The sequence below is a fragment of the Pseudorca crassidens genome, chromosome 9, assembly GCF_039906515.1.
Source record: "Pseudorca crassidens isolate mPseCra1 chromosome 9, mPseCra1.hap1, whole genome shotgun sequence".
Taxonomy (NCBI): domain Eukaryota; kingdom Metazoa; phylum Chordata; class Mammalia; order Artiodactyla; family Delphinidae; genus Pseudorca; species Pseudorca crassidens.
Genome location: NC_090304.1, coordinates 10333218 through 10355482, shown reverse-complemented (window position 1 = coordinate 10355482; position 22265 = coordinate 10333218). Strand labels below are relative to the sequence as shown.

At 52.5% G+C, this 22265-nt stretch overlaps 2 protein-coding genes across 9 annotated transcripts in view; both read right to left on the bottom strand.

Moving 5' to 3' along the window:
* VWCE (von Willebrand factor C and EGF domains) overlaps positions 1 to 12499 on the bottom strand; it is a 34444-nt gene extending 21945 nt beyond the window's left edge. For 4 of the 8 annotated variants that reach the window (XM_067748837.1, XM_067748838.1, XM_067748841.1 and 1 more), the window contains exons 1-5: positions 8641 to 12499; positions 5550 to 5644; positions 5339 to 5428; positions 4878 to 5006; positions 1102 to 1218 (exon numbers count right to left, since the gene is read on the bottom strand). In XM_067748837.1, the coding sequence (XP_067604938.1) occupies positions 1102 to 1218; positions 4878 to 5006; positions 5339 to 5428; positions 5550 to 5644; positions 8641 to 8750 (541 nt within the window). In that variant the 5' untranslated portion in view covers positions 8751 to 12499. Of the gene's footprint in view, positions 1 to 1101; positions 1219 to 1738; positions 1921 to 4877; positions 5010 to 5338; positions 5429 to 5549; positions 5645 to 8413; positions 8551 to 8640 lie in introns of those variants that run through there. The other 4 variants (XM_067748843.1, XM_067748842.1, XM_067748840.1 and 1 more) reach the window with 4 other exon arrangements.
* Positions 12500 to 12598: 99 nt separating this feature from the next.
* The window catches only part of DDB1 (damage specific DNA binding protein 1), a 31280-nt gene continuing 21613 nt past the window's right edge, over positions 12599 to 22265 (bottom strand). The window contains exons 22-27 of the mRNA XM_067748835.1: positions 16880 to 17050; positions 16453 to 16562; positions 16028 to 16197; positions 15730 to 15832; positions 14064 to 14187; positions 12599 to 13473 (exon numbers count right to left, since the gene is read on the bottom strand). Of these exons, the coding sequence (XP_067604936.1) occupies positions 13390 to 13473; positions 14064 to 14187; positions 15730 to 15832; positions 16028 to 16197; positions 16453 to 16562; positions 16880 to 17050 (762 nt within the window). The 3' untranslated portion in view covers positions 12599 to 13389. The remainder of the gene's footprint in view (positions 13474 to 14063; positions 14188 to 15729; positions 15833 to 16027; positions 16198 to 16452; positions 16563 to 16879; positions 17051 to 22265) is intronic.

The following is a 22265-nucleotide window of genomic DNA, read 5'->3' as shown; positions in this document are numbered from 1 at the left end:
CAGATACTAAGACACCAGGGCTATTCTCTAGGGAGCATAGAGGTTGGGCGTGGGAGAGATGGCCTGGGGCTAGGGCCATGACTTTTAAAACTTTTAAAGAGCTTCCCTCGTGGCACAGTGGTTGAGAGTCCACCTGCCGATGCAGGGGACACGGGTTCGTGCCCCGGTCCGGGAGGATCCCACATGCCGCGGAGCGGCTGGGCCCGTAAGCCATGGCCGCTGAGCCTGCGCGTCCGGAGCCTGTGCTCCGCAACGGGAGAGGCCACAACAGTGAGAGGCCCACGTATCGAAGAAAAAAGAAAAACTTTTAAAATAATTTATGAAAATTTCAAACACCCAGAAAATGATACCACAGTATCAAGGGGAGCTTCTGTCTTAGCTGCCTTGTTAAAGAGAGAATGTTTCCTGACGTAATTTCTGTAAATAAAAATCATTTTTAAGGAATGAGTCATTATTTTAAAAGGTCTCGCTCATCCTGTTCACTTAGGAGAAAAGATTCCTTCTCTCCCCTGGGTTCCCACAGCACTTAGCCCCTCGACCCAACCGCATTGTTCTTCCCCTCCCACCAGACCGGGGGTGGGGGGAGTGGGGAGGTCGCTGGGGGGCAGGATGTTTTCTTCTTGGCTGTGTGTCTCCAGAGCCCGGCCCAGCACCCCGGCAGGTGGCTGAGGTGACTCTGTCGCAGCTCGGCTCTCCCACAGAGCCCCCGGGACGTGTCACCTGCCCCCTCAGCCTTCCCCCAGCTCAGTGGCCTCCTCCTTCTGGTTAGTCTCGGCCTCTCCCCTCACCCCCACCACCCCCCTACCCTACAGTGATGGCAGCAGCAGTTTCTCCTGAGTCGTGGTCCAGAGCAAAGGCCCTGGCATCAGACGCGCCCGCATGCAAGCTGACTCCATCTGCCCCTACTGACAGAATGGCCTTGGGCAAGCCTCATCCAGGAAGTGAGGATGAGAACAGCATCTCCCTCAGAGGGCTGTGGTGAAGCTGAAACGCAATCATGCCTGGAGAGCACGCGTTGGGCCTGGCAGGGCCCTGAGGTCAGCACCAGAGCCTAGCGACGGTGGCGACGGCACCATCATTACCCCTTCCAGAGCCACTCACCTTGGCAGCTGTGGCGGTCAGCAGACAGCTGCATGCCCGGCCCACACTCGCACACGAACCCGCCTTCCGTGTTCACGCAGTGGCCCTCACAAGAGGAGCTTAAACATTCATCGATGTCTGGGGAGCGAGGAAACACTCTTGCATAGCTCACGCTGAACGTGGTTCGGGTGTGGGGAGAATATGCACCCCACGAGGACCCTGTGCCCACTCGGGGCCTGCCCTCAGCAGGGTGGAACCCACCCCCACCCCAGGAAGAAAGAAGGCACCGGGTAAGTCATACAGCTTTAGGGATGCCCCCAGAAAGAAGAGGCCGAAGGGCCAGGTCTCTTTTTGACCCACGCAGAACAGACAACGGAGAGGCTGGCTGAGACAGAACTATTTCCAGTGGTCCCACCTGCAGGGCAACCCCAAAAGGGCAGGGGAAATGGGCAGGAAGGCTGGTTAAATTCCCTTAAATGCTTATTGAGCACCGCCTGCGTGCAGCAGACCTGGAAGGGGGCTGCCGAGGACACAAATGTCACTAAGGCACAGTGCTGACTCTCCAGATGGCTGCAGCCTGAGAACGTAGGAGCCACAACACACAACCACGACACACACCCATGAGAGGCCGGCGTGCAGCCGGCGGTATGCGCCCTACCAGGGACCGCCTGGCCACGGCAGGTGTGTGCTGGAAGGGAGGTGGGCTGAGAGGACCAGGAGGCATCAGGAGGGGGGCCCATAGAGCGCAGAGTGTCCGAGAAGCTTCCGGGAAGCACAGGGACCGCCGGGAGCCCAGTCTGGCTGAAGCTCAGGTTCCCGCCGGGGCAGCGTGAGGCCGAGCTGGAGAGGTGGTGGGTAAAGGCTCAGCGATAGAGCGCAAAGGAGTCCCGAAGCTTCTGCCCGGGGTGGGGTGACTGGATCCAAGTAGTGCTTTAGGGAGGTTCAGGCCTGAGGGGGGAGGGGGCTGGGAGACAGATCTCCCCAGCCCGGCTTCAAGGCAGCCCTTCCTATCTCAGAACCATGAGGACCTACGAGGTCAGCTCTGCCCACTCCAGTCTACTCTGCCCACTCGAGCCTCCCTCCCACCCCCTGGCCCCCATGCCTGCTGGTCACCTCCATTCTTTCTTGCTCTTCCCACGCAGGTACCTTTGGGACCACACCCACCACTTCTAAGAAGCCCACCTTGATTCACCCGATCCCACTGGGCCCCTTGTGATGGTGGCCAGGGCCCCACTTCCCTGCACTTGCTTTGACATTGGTCTCTGGCTTTTCCTTGGTCCAGTTTGCCTCTGCAATGAGAAGTGTGTCTGGAAAGTACTTCAACCTTCTGGAAGGGGTGCGGGGGGGGGGGGCGAGCACCAAAACTCCTTCATGGGACCCTTGACCCAATAGTTCTCTTTCTGGGAATAGTCAGAGGGGCTGACAAGAAGCCTCTTTATCGCAGCATTATTTGTAGCAGTGAAACACTGCAGACAAGCTAAGGACGGATAGCACAGAACTGGGTACTTAGATTATAGCAACTACATCTGCAGCCGTTCAAAATGATGTTGTATGCTGAGCAGCAGGGACTGTCATCCTGCCCTGCCACTACCCCCGGGCTTCCATCCCCACCCCGGGCCCAACTACCCTCCCTTCCTGCCCGACCAGATGCAGCCGCAGGTCCCACCGCTCCATTACCGAGAGCTCATGCCACCCAGTTCCTGCATGCTGGAGGAGCCCAAGCCAAAGAGGGGGAGAAGGTCGTGGCCCCGGAAAAGTTCTCATTTCAAGACACACCTGCGAACCCACACAGGTGAGAAACCTTACCACTGTGACTGGGACAGCCGTGGGTGGAAATCTGCCCGCTCAGATGAACTGACCAGGCACTACGGCAAACACACCGGGCACCGCCCCTTCCAGTGCCATTAGTGCGACCGGGCATTTTCGAGGTCAGACCACCTCGCCTTACACACGAAGAGGCACTTTAAAATCCCCAAACAGTGGATATGACCCACACTGGCAGACGAGAATTCAGAATTTTTTACCTTTCACACTGTCTTCCCGGTGAGGGGAGGAACCCAGTTGGAAAGCACTACAATCATGGTCAAGTTCCCAACAAGTCAACTTGTGAATGGATAATCAGGAGACATGAGGAAACCAAATGACAAAGAACAGATGGGGTCTGTGACTGGATCTTCTATCATTCCAATTCTAAATCCAACTTGAATATATATTCTTGGACTTACAAAACGCCAAGGGGGTGACTGGAAGTTGTGGATATCAGGGTATAAATTAGATCCCTGAACTGGGGGGAGGGAAGACCAGAATCCCTTGAATTGTTTCGATGCAATATAAACATATAGATCACCTTGTATTCTCTTTGCCTTCTAAATGCCATTATTACGATCTTAGAAGAAGAGGAAGAAATTCAGGTACAGAAAATGTGTTTTAATAGCCTACACGATGGTGCTCGGTGAGTCTTGGTTCTAAAGGTACCAAATGAGGCCAAAGTTCTCAAACTGCTGCACACTTTGACAAGGAGAATCTATTTTTGTCCTCCGATCTACATTTATGACCTAAGTCAGGTAAATACACACGGTTTACTTTAACCTTTTTATGCAGACAGTCTGTTAGGCACTGTGGTTTCAGATGTGCAATAATTTGTACAATGGTTTATTCCCAAGTGTGCCTTAAGCAGAACAAATGTTTTTTCTATACAGTTCCTTGCCTTAATAAATACGTAATATAAATTTAAGCAAACATCTATTTTGCATATTTGTAAACGATAAAGTAAAAAAGTGAACATTTTGTGGAGTTTGTATTTTGCATGCTCAAGGTGAGAATTAAGTTTTAAATAAACCTATAATATTTTATCTGAAAAAAAAATGATGCTATAAGGACTATTTCCTACTCGCAAGACAAAGTTAAGCGAGAAAAATAATGAACGAAAACTATAGATAAGGTATGATCCCAATTTTATAAAACAGACAGATGGGCACGCCTGACACACATATACCCACAGTCATACACTCTCACAAACACCTACACACCCAGGGGACAGGGCAGGGAAAAAAAATAACTTCATTTTCTAACAAATATCTCTGGGTAGGGACTTCTGGGACAGGTTTATTTTCACCTTTCTACCCTTCTTTTACTTTCCAGATGTTCCAAAAGAAGTTATTTTTTACTTTTATATTCAGGGGAAGAAAGGTTACTTTTAAAAAATACAAATTAAAAAAATTTAAAAAGGCTTTCAAGCTCTCCGGAAAGATAGGTAAGAAACTGGTCACGGTGGCTGCCTCTGGGGACAGTAACAGACTGTGCACAGGGAATTTTTTAAATGCTGAACCAGTAATACTTTTACAAAATAACTACTGAGTTTCTCTCGGCTCATCTTTCAAATGTCACTTTCCTGAGGGAGGCTTTCTGCGGTCATGCCCACCTCCAGTCCGGTTCCCTGTGCCCCTGTGGGCCCTGGCACTGTGCACTCCACAGGTGATGGCCCCATTATGGGGGGGACTGTCATTGTCCTTACTTGCCTCCCTGCCTCACATTCTGAAGCAACATAAGAGCAGGGACTGCCCTCGTAACCCCAGCCCCAGCTCAGTCCCCGGTCCACGAGGTGTGCTCAATAAGTATTTGTGAGATAGCAGAAGGGGCATATTTCTTGTGTTTGCCTGCCTGCCTGCTCACTCTTAAACTTCAGAGCTGCTCGTGGCTCAGCTTTGCTCTGGCATCTCTCCGGAGACCGTCCTGGGAGGACAGGGAAGGGACCTCATTCCCGCCTGCCCCCTCCCCGCTGCTCCCACGCCTCTCACCGGTACACCTGATGCCGATAGCTGTCTCTGTCATCGAGAAGCCCACGGGACACACTCGGGCCACCTCCTGACAGCCACCATGGTTACAGGTGAGGTCACAGCCGTACTCCCCACAGGGTCCATGGGCTTCTGAAACAGGCACCGCACCTGTGAGCATGCGCCACTTCACAGTCCCAGCCGCCCCCGCCTTCCCTGGCTCCTCCTAAATTCTGCTGGGAAGGGGGCTCTGGAGGCAAACAGGCCTGAGTTTAAATTCAGCTCTGCCACTTACTGGCCGTGTAACCCTGGGCGAGACACTAGCTTCTGTGCCTCAGTTTCATCATCTATAAAATGGGAATGAGAATGCCTACCTAATAGGGTTGTTTGAAAATGATATATGCTAGGGCACAACTGCCCAGTGCCTGGCACATTCTCAGTGTAAATAGAGTTCTTCCCATCAGCCATTGCCCGCCCCCAGTTACCTGGGCAGGTGGGCCCTTGCTCTCCATCCTGGCAGGAGCAGACATTGGGAGCGATGCAGATGCCACTCCCGCAGCCAAAGGAGCAGAGGGCTGAGAGGATAAAGACAGGTGAGGGATTGGGGACTGGGGCCCCCAATCTGTCCCTCAGGCAAGCCCAGGGAATGAGCGCCCTGCTGTGGAGGATGTTTGGGGCATGGGGACAGGCACTTACGAAGGGTGCAGTGTCCACTGCCCATGGAGGGCGCCCAGCCAGGGCAGCAGCCACTCCCGAACCCCGAGAGGCAGACGTGGGGGCCCAGCCGGCGTCTGCAAGAGAGGAGAGAGCACCTTCCACATTCTGTACCAAGGGGAGGATTCATCTACTGGGCAGTGAAAGCCTCCCAGCCAGTCAGTATGTCAGTCAACAAACAGTTCTGGAGACCTCCTCCACCCCCCACTCCTCGGGAGGACAATGGGAAGTTTCCATAGAAAAATGACTCAGACAGTCAGTCCCTTCTGGAGGCAGGACAAAGACAAAGGTATAAGAGAACAGACACTAGTCTCCTACAGATGCCTGCCACGTGGACACAGAGCAAAGAGGGTCTAAGAGCTGAGGATAGAAGACCGCAGTGGATGAAGAGCCGCAGGGATGGCTACCTCAGGGCCTTTGCACTTGCAGTCCCCTCTGTCAGGAACGTTCTTCCCCAGACACACACAGCTCCCCCACTCCTGTAAAAGGTCTCTCTGCTTATGTCACCTTCTCAGAGAGGCCCTACTTGTCCACCCGTACCTTGCTTTATACTGCTTCATAACACTTGCTTCCTGGGACATTAAATTACTTATTAGTTTGTTGATTTGTTCATTGCCTGGCTCCCCTACCACTCGCTGAGGACAGGGGCTTCATCTTTTTTCTTCAACTCCGCAGCAAGGGCAGCACCTGGCACATCATAGGTACTTAATAAATGGCTGTTGAGGGAAAGGTTGAGAAGGGAAGCCAACAGTAAAGAAAAAGGGGGAACTGGAGAGAAGTCATTCCCCAGGTGACATCTCTGGGATGGGGGAGGGGGCATCAGTGAGCTGCCCAAAGGAGTGAAGGGGAATCCAGTGTGCTCGAGGCTGGGTGAGGCAGTCCAGCCGTGAACAAGCCACTTTCCCCACCTTCAAGGGGCGGACAAGGAACCAGGTATAACAACATAGCAGGACAAGTGCCAGAACATTACAGGCTATGGAGGCCCAAGGAGCTCAGGGGAGGTTTCCTAGGCTGAGGCTGGAGAGAGAGTAGGAGCAGCCGGTGAGAATGGAGGAATGTTCTAGACAGGAGCTGCATGTCCACGGGCCTGGAGGGGGACAGAGACGATGACTAGAACTGGTTCTGGGATGGGATGGGCAGAGGATGATGAAGTCCAGCCTGGTTTGAACTGGGAATCCTGCTGCAAAAGAATAGGGAAAAGAAAACCCTTCCCAGGGACTTCCGTGGTGGCACAGTGGTTAAGAATCCACCTGCCCATGCAGGGGACACGGGTTCGAGCCCTGGTCCGGGAACATCCCACATGCCACGGAGCAACCAAGCCTGTGGGCCACAACTACTGAGCCTGCGCTCTAGAGCCCGCAAGCCACAACTACTGAGCCCGCGTGCCACAACTACTGAAGCCCAAGCACCTTGAGCCAGTGCTCTGCAACAAGAGAAGCCACCGCAGTGAGAAGCCCGCGCACCGCAACGAAGAGTAGCCCCCGCTCACCACAACTAGAGAAAGCCCGCGCGCAGCAACAAAGACCCAACGCAGCCAAAAATTAATTAATTAATTAAAAAAAAAAGAAAACCCGGGCTTCCCTGGTGGCGCAGTGGTTGAGAGTCCGCCTGCCGATGCAGGGGACGCGGGTTCGTGCCCCGGTCTGGGAGGATCTCACGTGCCGCGGAGCGGCTGGGCTCGTGAGCCATGGCCGCTGAGCCTGTGCGTCCGGAGCCTGTTCTCCGCGGCGGGAGAGGCCACAGCGGTGAGAGGTCCGCGTACCGCAAAAAAAAAAAAAAAAAAAAAAAAGAGAGAAAAGAAAACCCTTCCCAACTGTGTTCTATAGAGCACCCATGATGTGCCAGGCACGGCAGCAGGCACTGGGGACGTGAATGGAAAGACCCAGTCTGCTCTGCGGGAGAATAATCTGTGTCAAAAGTGACAAATATTCTAGAAAGAGAAACTCAGGACACATGGCAAAACAGAAACGTCTGCAGAAAACTGTCCCTGGAGCCTCCAAGAGCCTTTTCGCTGTCTGAAGTCATCACAGAAGAAGGGGCCCTGGAAGTGGGTGGGGGATGCAGCAGGGATGTCTCACCCGCTGCCCTCGCTGGAGCGATTAGGGCAGCAGCTTGGGAAGGAGAAGCCGGCAGCTCCTGCTCCTCAGATGGGGCTCTCAAAGGGACAGGGGTGCCACCAAAGCGGCAGATGGAAGGATTCCCGGGAGGCTGGTGGAGCCTCACCCTCAGGTGGGCAGGGGCCGAGCGCCCGCCAGAGCGCCCCAAGGAACCTAGGGCGGGCGGTGACGGGGAGACAGGTGGCAGGCAGGAAGGCTCTGACACGCCGCGGAGCCGGGCCGATCTGAGCAGGAACTGGCGGTGGCTGCGGAACACACGTGCGAGTTGCGAGCCTGGCGGGGCCGCCCCCCCGCGCGCCCCCGAGGCCGTGGCCGCGGGCCAGGCCGCCCGCTGACACCGTGTTCCCTAGCTCGGAGCATCACGCACACACGCGCTCGGCCCGCGGCGGCCCGGCCTCCGCCGGGAGGAGACGCTAGGGGAGGGCGACATCAATCGGGAAAGCAAAGGGGCAAAACACCCAACCCCCGCCCGCGCGCACACACAGGCGGAAACCGAAACATAACCCAAAGAGACCCCGGCGGCTACAAGGTCCACGGCGTGCGCAGAGCCTGTACACAGGGAAAGCCCCCAGCCTCAGAGCGGCCAGAGCCGCGGGGCAGGCCAGGCACTGCCTAGGCAGAGCCACGGGCACGTTCGGGAGCGAAAGCCAGCCAGTCCGGAGACCAGGTTGCACGTCCCGGGGTCCCTTCGCCAGGGATCGGGGCTCCACGGGACTCAGTGCGGCTCACCTAGCGCCTGGATCTCCGTTCCCCCCGCCAGATCCCAATCAGGACAGCCCCGGCCAGGGGCGCAGAACGGGCACCCGCCCAGAGCACAAGCTGCTGTCCCTTTGTCCGGACCTCCTGGGCTGCGCCCGCGCGCGGACAGTGGCCCAGGGGGACGCCCCTCCGCGCCTCCCCGCACCGCGCCGGTAGCGCTCCCGCGGAGGGGCAGGGGAAGGGCGCGGGGCGCTTACCTCTCGGCCCCGAAGTGCCCGGGCGTCTTCCTCCCGGTGTAGCCACGGGCCGGGGTCCCCGGCAGCAGGAGCGCGACGCAGGCGGCCCGGAGGAGCAATCCGGCCCACATGACCGGCAGCGGCGGGTCCCCCCGGCTCGGCTAGGCTCCGGCGCCGAGCGCGGGGGAGGGGGCTGCCGGCCCTCGCCCCTCCTCCTGGCGCCGCGGGGAGCGAACCAGCGAGCCCCGAGCTGGCACGCGGAGCCGAGCAGGGGGGCTGGGGACTCCGAGAGGAGGGGCACGGGGCCGCGAGGAGACTCGGCGGACGGCTGGGCGGGGGGTCTCTGGCACCTCGGAACGAAACACACAAAAGGCAAAGGCGCCCGCCTGCCGGTGGCCAACAGGGGAGGCGCGGAGCCCCGGGCGGGGGCAAAGATCAGGGACCCCTGGGGGCGGGGTTTCGTCCTCGGCCCACACCCCCGGCCCGGGTTTGGGAGTCGGCTTCCTGCGAAGGGCTATGGGCGTCAGACTGAGGCCCGGGGAGGAAAGAGACTCCGGGAACAAGGCTGGAGCAGGAGGCTGCGCGCCCCGGGCATTGCTGGTCTAGGTAGATCCCGAGATGACTGTGTTGTACAACGTGGGACGCTGGGTCGTTTCGCTGCTGAGCACTTCTAGGCCGGCCCCCAGCCTGCCAACAGGTCTGCACCCTAACCCTGGGTGCGCCGGTCAGTGGGTCCACCTGCTCCCTGGTCAGGGGGCACTAGACAGTCTGGAACCCACAGATTCCTCTTTGTCCCCTTCTGCAGCTGCCTCAGGTCACAGTCAGAAATGGTAGGCAGGGAAGTGGTGAGCAGGTGGCGGATGAAAATCAGGACCATCCAGCTGGGAGAAAGCTGAAAGGTTGACTAAATCCTACCTTCAGCTCTGTGCAGGAACCTTCCCTAGCCGCCCAGACCCCATCAGTCAAGCTTTGGCTTAAACACTTCCAGGGACGAAGACCTATCAAAAGGCAGCCCAATCCAATTTTGAGTAACTCCATTTGTTAGGAAGTGTTTTTTCTTCCCAGTTCCTTTGGTTCTACCTCTGCAGTTCCCACTGGGTACCTCAGCCTGTCACTAAAGTCCTTAACACTGGTGGCCACAAATGAACATGGTGTGCCAACAGTGGTCTGGACTCTTGCCTCCTTCCTTCCAGATGCCATACTTCTAACAACACAGTCTAATATTACCTGGCTTTTTTGGCAACCCCATGATGCTGTTAGTTCATAACAAAGTTTACAGTAAAGGGAAGCCTCAGATGCTTTTTGTTGTCATGTCTTTTGTTATTAAACACAAGCTACTAAGCCGATTTCCTTACCTGAACCTGTGTGGTTGAGTTTTTGCAGATGTTCACTTTAGGGCTGTTATCTCACCTTGTTAGTTTTGACCCATGCAAGTAACACATTTTCAACAAGTAGGTTGCCAAAATACTCTGTATCGTGAGATGAATGCTACTTCCATATTTATGTCCATTCTGAGTCCTAAGGACCCTTAGGCCGTCTTTCCTTTTTTGTCTCAAACATCCAAAGGTGCACTTTCCCCCTCTGCCGTTCAGACTGCATTCCTCACTGTCACTTACAAAGTACTTCAATGCCCACCTTCAAGGTCCAGAGTCAGAAATCTAGCCCTGAATTATTCAATAGGGATAAACAAAGCCCTTCCTTCACTTGAGCCCGCAAAATCTATCGCACCACTGCCCGTATCATTCCTACCTAGACCACCACTCGATGCCCAATAAGTGCCCATTCTTCCTGGCCTTAAAAGCTACCCGCAAGTTCTTAACACATTTACACGGGACAAGGCTCCTTTTACACACCTGGCACTCCTTGTGCCATCTTCTCTCACACTTCCGCACACCTCGGCTTTCTCCGTTCTAAACTCGACTACTTTAGGGTGCCCCAACCCCTCCATAGCTCATCCCTGTAACTCTGGCAGGCTTTGCTCCATATTGGTCAGTGGGCAGCTGCAATGACTGAGACGCAAGTTTGTGCTTAAAGAAGATCCTCATCTACCCTCAGCAGCAGGAGCTCAGGACATTTAAGACTAAATTCCTACCAGTGACTTTTGAAAGAAACTTCCTCAACAGCCCTGACATTTCTCTCATTTCCCATTTCTTTGACCTTACGGCATTCACCTTGCTCCTCACATCGTTTGCGTCTTTAGTTTGGTTTTCACCATTTTCTGCTTTTCTTGTCTTTTGGTTTGTTTGCCCTTGAGGCTTCTCAAAGTTTGGACCCTGAGAGTCGCTCACTTAGTATCATTCATCTTCAAGGACCAGTTCGGGCACCTATTGGTTCCTCAGTGTTTCCTCCCCAGTTCTGTGGCTTGTGGCTTCTCAGTTACAATAGGGACCCTCCACCGAGGGCGGAGGATTCAAGTTGTTGTTGGCTGTAGAAAGAAGGCCTCTGGCTTGTGACCCTTCCAAATGGTCATGTGATGAGTCAGTGTTTCTATTATTCTCCCAAAGGTCCATTCGTGCAGAGGCCTGGAGTGAGGCGAGCTCATCAGCGCCTACATGGAAAGGAGCCATTCCAGCTGGCTGTAGCAACGCTCCAAAGGCAAACTTTCACCCTGGGAGAGGTGATTAATGGTTTTAAGAGGGATGTGGGAGTGTGGCAGTAGAGCATCAGTCTGCAAAGGACTGCTGGAATTCAGTCCGGAGTGAATATACCCAGGATTGTAGGAAACAAAAAACTACAAGGACTTCAGTTTCCAGAGTCAAGACTGAAGCCACTGGTTAAGTAATAACCTTCTACTGAACGTAGCAGGTCTCCGTGGCTGCAGGTCAGACCACTGAAAAGCATCAGAATCATAATCCCACCACATTCTGTTTTTCTGACCTTGGCACCTTATAGTCAATCCTCCCATCTAGGATTACATTTTTTAAATCATCACAATCTGGAGGCCGTTGCTTGCCTGCCTCACTAAAGCTGGTCTCTGGCATGGGGGCAGCCTTTTCAATTCAAACCATGACTTGAAGAATTCAAATCACAGTGTTGAGTTTCAAGTTCAAACTGTGGTTTTTGAGAGATGATTATTTTTTCCCCTAAGACCCTTATCCTCCACCCTCAGAAACCCCAGGAGAGTAAGGGGAAAAGAACCGTAAAGAAACACAAGGAATGCTTCCAGGGAAGGAAACTTACTCCGGAAGACCCCCAAAGCAGAGATGCTTCCTTGCTCTTTTCCTTTTAAGCTAGAATCTCTCAAAACCACAGTTTGAACTTGAAACCACAATTTTCCTGACACTGTATCAAAGGCTGGTCTTAAAGGAGCCAGCCAATATGCCTGGGATCAACCCTGCTCCACTGTTGGGACAGAGCAGCCTTTATTCCCACTGGATCACTGGTGGAAATATGGGCCCAGACACTCTGACCCACTGAGCTGAAAGAAGACAGGCTCTGTGTGCTGGAAAGAAGGGTGAACCCCAAATGTGCCCTTCTCCTGTATTTTCAAATCTCAGGCACCAAAGGTTTACTCAATTAAACCAGGAGAAATAAAATCAGAATCCAAAGCCCGTTGTGGCAACAGGAAGCTGGGCAGTGCGTGAGGAGCAGTGCCTGGGGGGCTAGTTGGCTGAATGTTCCATATACAACTGGCTGTAAAATGACGTAAGGAAAGGCAGGCCTAGCAACCCCCAGGCCCCGCACATTACTAGCACAGGCACCTGGGAATCAAACGATGACTACAGAGTCAAGGGCAACCAAAGACCACTGAATTTCAAAAACCTGACATCCACCATCCTTGGGATCCCACCAAGAGCGATCACCTGACAAAGGAGATGTACAGACGACAGTTCGCTACTTGAAAGGAGCGTTCCAGCAGCAAGGACAAGGGACTGCTGCAGTGGCTGTGAAGGAGGGAATGGAGCTTGCAGTAAACTGGGCACAGAGTGACTGGGATGCTGGAGAGCCGAGCAGGGGAAGAAAAGCAGAAACAAATGGATCCTTCTTAGACTCTACTTTATTAGGTAAAACTCAGAAACTAACCACCAATTCACGTCTCCCCACCTCCTTCCCTCTGAGGAAGGCAGTTCCCCAGAGACAAAAAGGCTGTGGCTTGGAGATCATCCACCATCTGCAGGTTTTCTACTCAAGCAGCCCACTGTCTGGTGGTCAGCCCTCCAGACCAAAGCTCTCAGAGGCAAGAGAAGAAAGCAAAGGAAGCTCTCATTTCAAAGACGACGAACCCCTCCCGCCCCTCCTCCCTGCTACCCACAACCTCCCCACACCCCCAACCTAAATAAAAAGATAGTGAGGACAATGCATGAGTGTGGGAGACACACACACACACACACACACACACACACACACACACACACACACACACACACACACACACACACACACACACACACACACACACACACACACACACACACACACACACACACACACACCCGCTTCCTTTCAGCCAAAGAGCTGCAAAATTGCTCCCTGGAAGGAGGACAACGGGCTACACCAATCAAGGCTTGGTGGCCCAAGGTGATGGCGGGAGTCGTGTGAGACTGGTAAAAATCCAGGGAGAAAATATTTCACCTTCAGTCCTTTCCCAGGTCTCCAGCGAACTGGTTTTAGTTCTACAAAATCCCTGTTCCCACACAGGTAGGCCGTGGATTCTAGGGCAGCTGGCCTAGGGAAAGGTTTCCCATAGCCAAGAGACAACGGCAGGGGAGGAGGAGAGCAGGAGGGCAAAGCCTTCAGAGAGGGCCTGGGAAAGGGCATTCCTGCCCTCGGCTAATGGATCCGAGTTAACTCCTCCACAATCTTGATCAGGTCATCCGCAGTGGCTTCTCGCTTCATTCCACTGCCATCGTCAAACTGCAACGAGGAAGGGGCAGGAGGAGAGGCTGTGAGGGCTGAGAGGGTGCTCTCCCTCCCCTGAGGAAGGGGATGCCCACCACAAGGGAGGCGCCCCATCCTACCACTGTCATGGCAGGGACGAAGGACTCACAGTCGGAAGCCCACACCTCTCCTTGGGGGTTCAGGTCAGCAAGGTCTGTTGACAGCGAAGCTGCCCAGAGCCTGCCACCCAGTATATACTTCCCCAGAGGCACCATGTCCAGTGAGCAATGCCCCAAACCCAAGCGCCATGGAAACTTCTCTTCCCTACAGGATCCCGACCCTGCCCCCTTCCTACGGGTCTGCCAGAGATCCCAGACATGCCCAAATGTGCCCTCATTGCTAAAGTTACAGTGTTTGCTGCCTGACGGGGGAACCCACGAGCCTCAGCTTTATCTCCTTGCCCTTGGACCCCACCTTCCCACGTGGGTAGAAGAAAACTTGAAAAGGGCCGTTAGCACGTGGGGACCGAGGGAGGGGAGGCCCCGGAGTTCTGCCGGCCTCCTGGTATGCCCGGCCCTGCAAGGGACTTGAGAAACTGGCCCAGGGCTAAACCCTGAGCAGCTCACCTGCAGGTTTGCCACAACCTCCTGCATCTTGGGCCGGCTGATGTCCAGGAAGCTCTCAATCAAGTCCCCATCGATGAAGCCTGTGGCTGGTTCTGTCTTCCGTTCAGTATGAAAGGATCTCCAGGTGGACAGGTGAGTTAAGGAAAGTGCCAATTATCTGGAAATAAGTACCCTTACTATGAGTCACCCCCACCTCTGCACAAGACCACAATCTAAAACTATCACCAGGATAAACAGGAAACATTTTCAACTAAAAGTCACATGGCCTTTGGGACAGTGTTAGAATTTCAAAGACCTATAAGCTATTACCTCATCCAATGGTTCTTAACTGGAGTAATCGTCAAAATAACATTAAAAAAATACAGGGAATTCCCTGGTGGTCCAGTGGTTAGGACTCTGCACTTTCAATGCCAAGGGCGTGTGTTCGATCCCTGGTTGGGGAACTAAGATCCCGCAAGCCGTGCAGCGAGGCCAAAACAAATTTAAAAATAAAAAAATACAGATTAAAACCAAATACAGATATGACTCTTAGTTCAGAGCCTGGACGCGTATGGATGGTTTTTTCTTTTTTTTTTTTTTACAAGTGCTCCATGTGAACTGGATGCTTGCCTGGGAAGAACCACTCTTTAAGTCTAGCCTTGACCTTCACAGATTAATAAACTGAGGCTCGGGACTTCCCTGGTGGCGCAGTGGTTAAGAATCCTCCTGCCAATGCAGGGGACATGGGTTCAAGCTCTGGTCCGGGAAGATCCCACATGCCGCAGAGCAACTACGCCCGTGCGCCACAACTACTGAGCCGGCGCTCTACAGTCCACAAGCCACAACTACTGAGCCTGCGAGCCACAACTACTGAAGCCCACGTGCCTAGAGCCCGTGCTCTGCAACGAGAAGCCACCGCAATGAGAAGCCCGCGCACCGCAACAAAGAGTAGCCCCCACTCACCACAACTAGAGAAAGCTCGTGCACAGCAACGAAGACCCAATGCAGCCAAAAATAAACAAACAAACAAACAGAGGCTCAGTAAGACAAGAGATGTGCCAAAAGTCCTGCGGGTTGTGGCAAAAACCAACCCATCAGCCTCCCTCCTCCCTCACGGACTCATAGCAGGAGCCCCTCACCCCTCGCCCCTCCCGCCTCCCACCCACCCCCCGCCTCCCTCGGGCTCCTTGTCTCTCTCCCATAATAAACAAACTTCCAGCAGTACTTGGATCCTAAGTGTCCCACGGGGGCTGATCCTTGGGCTTCTGGAGCTTGCACATTCTTTGCTTTTCCCCTCTTCCGTTAGCCTCTCTAGTGAGGGTCCTCAGACACTACCGCCTCCAACAAGATCTCTGAAAGGACGTTCTGAAGTTGTGATCTAAACTTACGTTTGACAAGCAACACCAGAAAGGCCAGAGGCAGACACATTTCAGGAACAAAAATGTACATTTTCAAGATGAACCAGTGAAGCTGGGTGATAAGTACATGGGGATTCAATACACTGTTCTCTCCACTACTGTGTGTTTGAAATTTTCCATAAGGTTTTTTAAAAGCCTGTTCCCCACGGGAACCTAGTCAAGACATTTCCTAAACGGACAGCAGTTTCCAGAGGCTGCTTAGGGTAATGTAGCTCTCTGCCTGGGTCAGGACGTGCTTCCTAGCAAGGGGGCACCTCTGGGAAGGATATAAGGAGTGTTCAATCTTGCCCACACTTTTGATGACTTTATTGAGTCGATTCTGCATGTCCAACAAGAGGTTGTACCAGCTCTCTGACAGTGAGGTCACCAGGCCTGAGGAAGCAAAGGGAACAGGGAGCTGCAGAGCGGGCACTGCCCACCAAGGGCAGACCAGGCAGCAGCACGAGGAAGGAAGAGCTGGCCACAGGCTCCTCCGCGAAACCCTGCTCTCCCTCGTCCCCCAAAACGGGAACGCTGCTCTCAGGAAGGAGGCCTGCACGGGGTGCGCCCCACAGAGGTCACCCTTACCAATCATGCCGTTGACCGTGCCGAAGAGCACCGAGCCCTGGGTAGGGGTGGAGGTCTCGCCCAGATTCTGCATGACCAGAGAGCCGTGGCAAAAGACGTTGACAAACTCGCCCAAGTGGAAGAGCCCAACCTCCTGGAGGTGCTGCCGCTCCTCGTCAGTGGTGGCAGCGCTGCAAGGCAATGCGAGAAACTCACTACCCAGACTTCTGTCCCCGCGACGGGGCTCCGACAAGGACTGCGTGCAGCGGACAGATTCCCCGGTGAGCCCACCCGCTCCACAGCAGAGGATCCAGCCTGAAGAGCTCATCTCTGTGGCCTGCCTGCCTCATGGAAACCCTAACCCTCTGTGAAGAGGAGCACCGGAGCCTGAGAGAGGACCCAGCGTCCTCATTCCCCACAGACCATACCCACAGCTGGTCACTCACCTATCCTTCTGACACACAAACAAGTTAAAGGCATTTTCAGCCCCCAGGAAATTGTCATCATCCAAGATTTCCACAGCACTCATCCAGTTGGGGTTAAAGTCTCGAGCAATCTTAAAAAAGACAAGGTACAAAAGGAAACACAATCAGCAGTTTGCATGGAAGCCATTGCTGAGACTTGGCCAAGAGCCTGCCCTGCCCCGTGTTTAACCACCACCCCTTCAGAGAGATTCTCCCCACAGTCTGGCCAACTCAGCCTAGAAATGGAGCCTACTCAGAGCTGTTGGCGGTTTCTAAGAACACTTAATGGATGCAGAATGTAGGCTCCAGGGACGACTTTTCTGCCCTCACTGGGCTTGATTATCCCTCACCACCAAGAAACACCCGCGGGGTCGCAGCTTAAGGGAGCAGTCTGTCCCCGCCCCACTACCTCTTCGAAGTTGCCCTCCATTGGCTTGTAGGCCAGCAGCAGCACCGAGCGCATCAGGTCGCCCACCAGGATGAAGTCGCCCTTGGTCTTCAGGTACAGGGCCATGATGTTGTTGTAGTGGTTGCACTCGGTGCGGAGCTCCTTCTCCGTCGTCCACTCGTAAAGCCGCACCTGGCACGGGCATTGCACTTCTGTCAACTCGAGGGGCCCGAACCCTCCTTAAGCCTCCATCTGCAGCATCATTTACCCAAGTGCAATGTGGGGTGTGGAGTGCTTTGGTGTGGAACTTGCATGAACGTTTTTAATTTCAGTATTATGTATTTATGAAAAATGAAAATAGAATGAGCCCATGAAACTAATAATACAAAGTTTTCCTTTATGTAAGAAAATGAGTCAGGGTAAAGAAAAACATTAAGTAAACATTAATGCAAGTAATACTATGCATGTGACAAAAGATGGTTTTGTGACTGAAGTTTGGTAACTGACCTACAGAAATCGCTCTGGAAAAAGAGGATCCATCTCCAATTTCCTGATCAGAAAGGAACAAGACCACCTCCCAACCAACTGCCTCTTCTAACCCCTTCTCAAAACTCATACATCCCTTGCACCTTTTGACGTGAACCCGATGAGCAAAGAAAATAGCATGGCAAAGTCCAACAGAAGCTAAAGGACTCTAAAGCACTGGAGTCTGTGGCCACCCCTCCACCCAAAGGGAAAAAAATACCCCTTTTTTCTTCTCCACTGCAGTGTTTCTTCAGTTACAACTACAGCTCCAAAAGAATGAAGATGCTTTAGAATCAGCAGATAGATGAACAGATACTCGGCACAGCCCAGCCCTGGCAGACCCTTCAGGGTGCAGGCAGCCCCACCCATGGCCTCTGCACATGCAGACACTCTGGACAGAATATATTAAGCCACGATTTCTCGAGATGTGTCCAAAGGACCCTAGCTCCACAGGTATGCACTCCGAGAGTCATTTGTAATAATTACAAGGGCTACCACACCTCCATCGGCAGGGTCAAGGGAGCCCAGAACACCCCAGACTGGGGTAAGCCCAGCCTGACTGGGCCTCCAGTCCTCCAAGAGTGGAGTAAAGTAGAGGCCAAGAGCTCCACACGCTCCTGGGAACACACCCCACACGCCCCTCTTCATACTCCCAGCCTCCCTTTCTGCCGTGGAGATAGTCAGGACCAAGGTCAGACACCACCAAAATCCAAGACTCCCACTCTCAACCTAACAGGTCCTAGATCCCCACTGGCCAATATGGTAGCCACTAGCCACATGGCTACAAATACCTGAAATGTGGCAAGCCCAAATTGAGATGTGCTTTAAGTGTAAACCACACACGAGATGTGGAAGTCTTGGTATGAAAAAAATGTAAAATTATCTCACTAATAATTTTTTATATTGATTACATGTTGAAATAATACTTTAGATGTACTGGGTTAAATAAAACACATTACTAAAATTAATTTCACCTACTTTGAACTTTTATTCATGTGGCTACTAGACAGTTTAAAATTACACATGGGGCTCCTGTATTTCTATTACACAGCAACGGATGTCTTATAATCTGACCCCTCCCAATTCCTGCATCTGTTCACTGTACCCTCTGGAATACATGGTCACTAGTCACAGGCAGCCTGCTCTCTAGCCGATCCCTTGTCAGTCTAACTGAAATGTGGATCTTTCAAAAGGGCTCTGTGGCCCTCTCAACTTGGCTATTCTCTCTCCCACTGTCCCTTGTACCACTGGGACTACAGGGAGGACAGCCTTCCATGCATCCTGCCTGCCTCCTAAACATGCCAGTTCTCAAGTTCACACCACCAGACAACTACCCCACTGTCACATCTCCACCCCCACGCCATCACTCTCTCCTAACATAACACCCCAGTAATTCTTGGTGACTTTAATATTCACAGAGAAGATCCTTCCAATACCCTGATCTCTGTCCTTTTCTGACCCCCCTCTTCCCCACGTATCTTGTCCATTCCTATGGTCACCCCTTAAGAGCCTGTCATTAAAAATAACTCCAGAATCTTTTGTCCCCAGTTTCACTGCTTCTCAGATGCCCAGAGTCCATCACCACAATCCTTGTCTTACGGATTCTCCACTCCCTTGCCCCTCTCTCCCTCGATCATGCTCACTCAACAAAAACAGACTTCGGTAAAATTAATTTTCAACTACAAGCTGAGGAAAAACCACCAACCAGCATGACTGGTCTCATTTTAAATTCATACCTCCTCCACTCTCCTCAAAACTCTAATACCATGGGCTTCCCTGGTGGTGCAGTGGTTAAGAATCCACCTGCGATTGCAGGGGACACAAGTTCAAGTCCTGGTCCGGGAAGATCCCACATGCTGTGGAGCAACTAAGCCCGTGTGCCACAACTGCTGAGCCTGAGCTCTAGAGCCCGCGAGCCACAACTACTGAAGCCCAGGCACCTAGAGCCCATGTTCCGCAACAAGAGAAGCCACCGCAACGAGAAGCCCACGCGCCGCAACGAAGAGTAGCCCTCGCTCGCCACAACTAGAGAAAGCCCACGCGTAGCAATGAAGACCCAAAACTAACTAACTAACTAAATAAAAACTCTAATACCTCCTCTTCCAGCCTTCCTCTCAGCTACTTCACAGAAGATGGACACAACCAAAGGAGGATTTCCACCTGCTTAAACCACCTGTGCATTAGAGCCCCTTAGCTACTCAACACATGGCTCCAGCAACTCTCCTTTAATGGACCATTGCCATCAGCTAGAAATGTGCAGCAGTATTTCCTAACTTAAAAAATTAAAAACTCTCCTGTGCTGACATTCCCCTGTAGCTACCCCATTACTCTCTTCTTTATTGCAACTCCCGGGAAGGGTTTCCTGATCCTAGTTGTCCTCGCCTCCTCGCCCTGGTTGAACCCTCTCCAGTCAGGTTCCATCCCCACCACTCAACCAAAAGAGCTAAACCAATGGCCATTTCTCGATCCTTACGTTATCTGGCCCACTGACAGCACTTGCAGTTTATCACTTCCCTCCTGCTTCAAATACTTTCTTTCCATGGCTTCCAGAACACTTTTCTTGGTTCCTCTCCTACTTCACTAGGCACCTCCTCTCTGTTTGGCTGGATCTTCCTTCTCGTCCCAACTTTGAAAGGCTGGAGGGCCCCAGGGCTCAGTCTTCAGATCTCTCCTCTACCCACTCTCAGCAGGTAGGTGATCTCAGGTGATCTCCGCCACTCTCAGCTTTACATGCCACCTAGTAACTGCCACACTAGTATCTTCCATCTGCTTCTTGCTAGAACCCATACCTCTCTCATCCACCTACCTACCCGACATCTCCACTGAGATGACTACTGAAACTCAGCATCTTCAAAACCAAACCTCTGGTTTCCCCACTGCAACATAAGAAGAAATATACATTTGGTCTCTGCCCCCGGTTCCTGACAGAAAGCTCCTAAAACCTTTGTAATTTCCTAATAGGAATGTTTTACACAGAGCTCCTAAATCCTTTGGAATTTCCTAGGTGATAGGCGTCTTTCGTTCTAATGATGCAATTCTTGGTGGTTCCTGGATAGCTACAGGATGGGGGCTGGTCACCAGAAAGACCAAGCTATGAACAGAAGCTTGGAACTTTCAGCCCCACCCCCATCCTCCAGGGAAGAAAGAGGGGCTGGAGACTGATTTAATGATGGATCATGCCTACATACAGAAGCCTCTATAAAAATCTCTAAACTATGGGGTTCAGAGAGTTCTTAGGTTGGTGAATACAGCCACATACTGGGAGGGTAGTGCATTCCAACTCCACGAAGACAGAAGTTCCTGCCCGCAGGACCCTTTTGGACCTTGCCTTACGCACCTCTCCATCTGGCTATTAATTTGTATCCTTTATAAAATCCTTTGTAATATGCCACCAAATATAAGTAAACATTTCAAATTTTGTGAGCCCTTCCAACAAATTATCAAACCTAAGGGGGGTGGGGAATTTGGGGAACCCCTGACTTTGTACCAAGTCAGAAAGAAGTTTGGGGACCACTACTTGGGACTGGGGTTTGAAGTAAGGACAGTCTTGTGGGACTGAGCCCTTAAACCTGTGAGGTCTGACACTAACTCTGGGTGGCTAATGTCAGAATTCAATTAAATTATAGGACGCCTGGTTGGAAAACTGGTTGGTATAGGGATTAAAAACCCCATACATATGGTGTCAGAAGTGTTGTGAGTAAAGAACAGTTTTCCTTTCCCCTCCAAACCTGCTCCACTCACAATCTCCCCACATCAGTACAGAGCAACACCATCCTTGTTACTCAGGCCAAAACTCTTGGCCCTTTATTCCCTTCTCACGCCTCATCTTCAATCCATCACCAGAGCCCCTCAATACTAACATCTGCAGAATCTGACTACCCTTCACCTCCTCTATCAGCACCCTGCCCCCAGCAACCATCAACTGCTATCTGGATCATCACCAGAGCCTCCTAACTGATCTCACTGCCTCTACTCTTGGTCCCCTACGACCTTTCCCAGGATGCGCAATGAGCTTTTCGAAATATAACTACAGTCACGTCACTCATTCGCTCGAACCCTCTAGAGGTCTCCATCACCCTCAGAGTAAAACCCAAAGGCCTTACACACTCGGCCTATCAGGTTCCTCAAGTGCTGGCCCTCCGCTGCCTCTCGGACTCATCTCCCGTCACCCAGCAGCGCCCACCCGTGCAGAGTGCAGGCAGGCTGGCCCCGGACTCCTGGCGCTTGTCTTCTCCCAGACCGAGGCATGGCTTGCTCCCTCCCTTCCTTTAGGAACCTGCCCGAATGCCACTGTATAAACAAGACCCTCCTGACCACGTGACAAAACAGCGCCACCTCCCATGCTTGCTCTGGTACTCCTTCAGCTTTTTGTCCCGTTTTTATTTCTCACCATGTATTTCTCATCGTCCTGGGTACACATATGTATTCTATTTGCTCACTGGCCCCAGAAGGCTAGCTCTTTGTCCATTTCATCTACTGCTACATCCCAACTACCAAAACAGTGCCTGGTATGCTGCAAGTGTTCAGTTAATATTTCTTGAATGAATGTCGATTTAAAGTATTTAAATAATGTCTCTCTACTCTTGATCTTCTCAGAACCTTTAATATGGTAAGATGCACCGTGAAGCTTCTAAGAAGAGGATACAGGATACAGAAGTTCCCAAATGCATTTGACCGTGAAACTCATTTTTTTTTGCAAGGGAGGAGGTGGGGTCATGCCGGAAGCGAAGCGGCATATTTCACAGGCCTAGCATTTCAGGGACGTACTCAGGATAATGAGGTTTGGCTCATTTTGTTCCACACAGATGAAATATTCTCACATCACGAGACATTCTAAGCGCAGGGACCATAGCTCTTACCCCTTTCTCAATTCCCGCAGCGC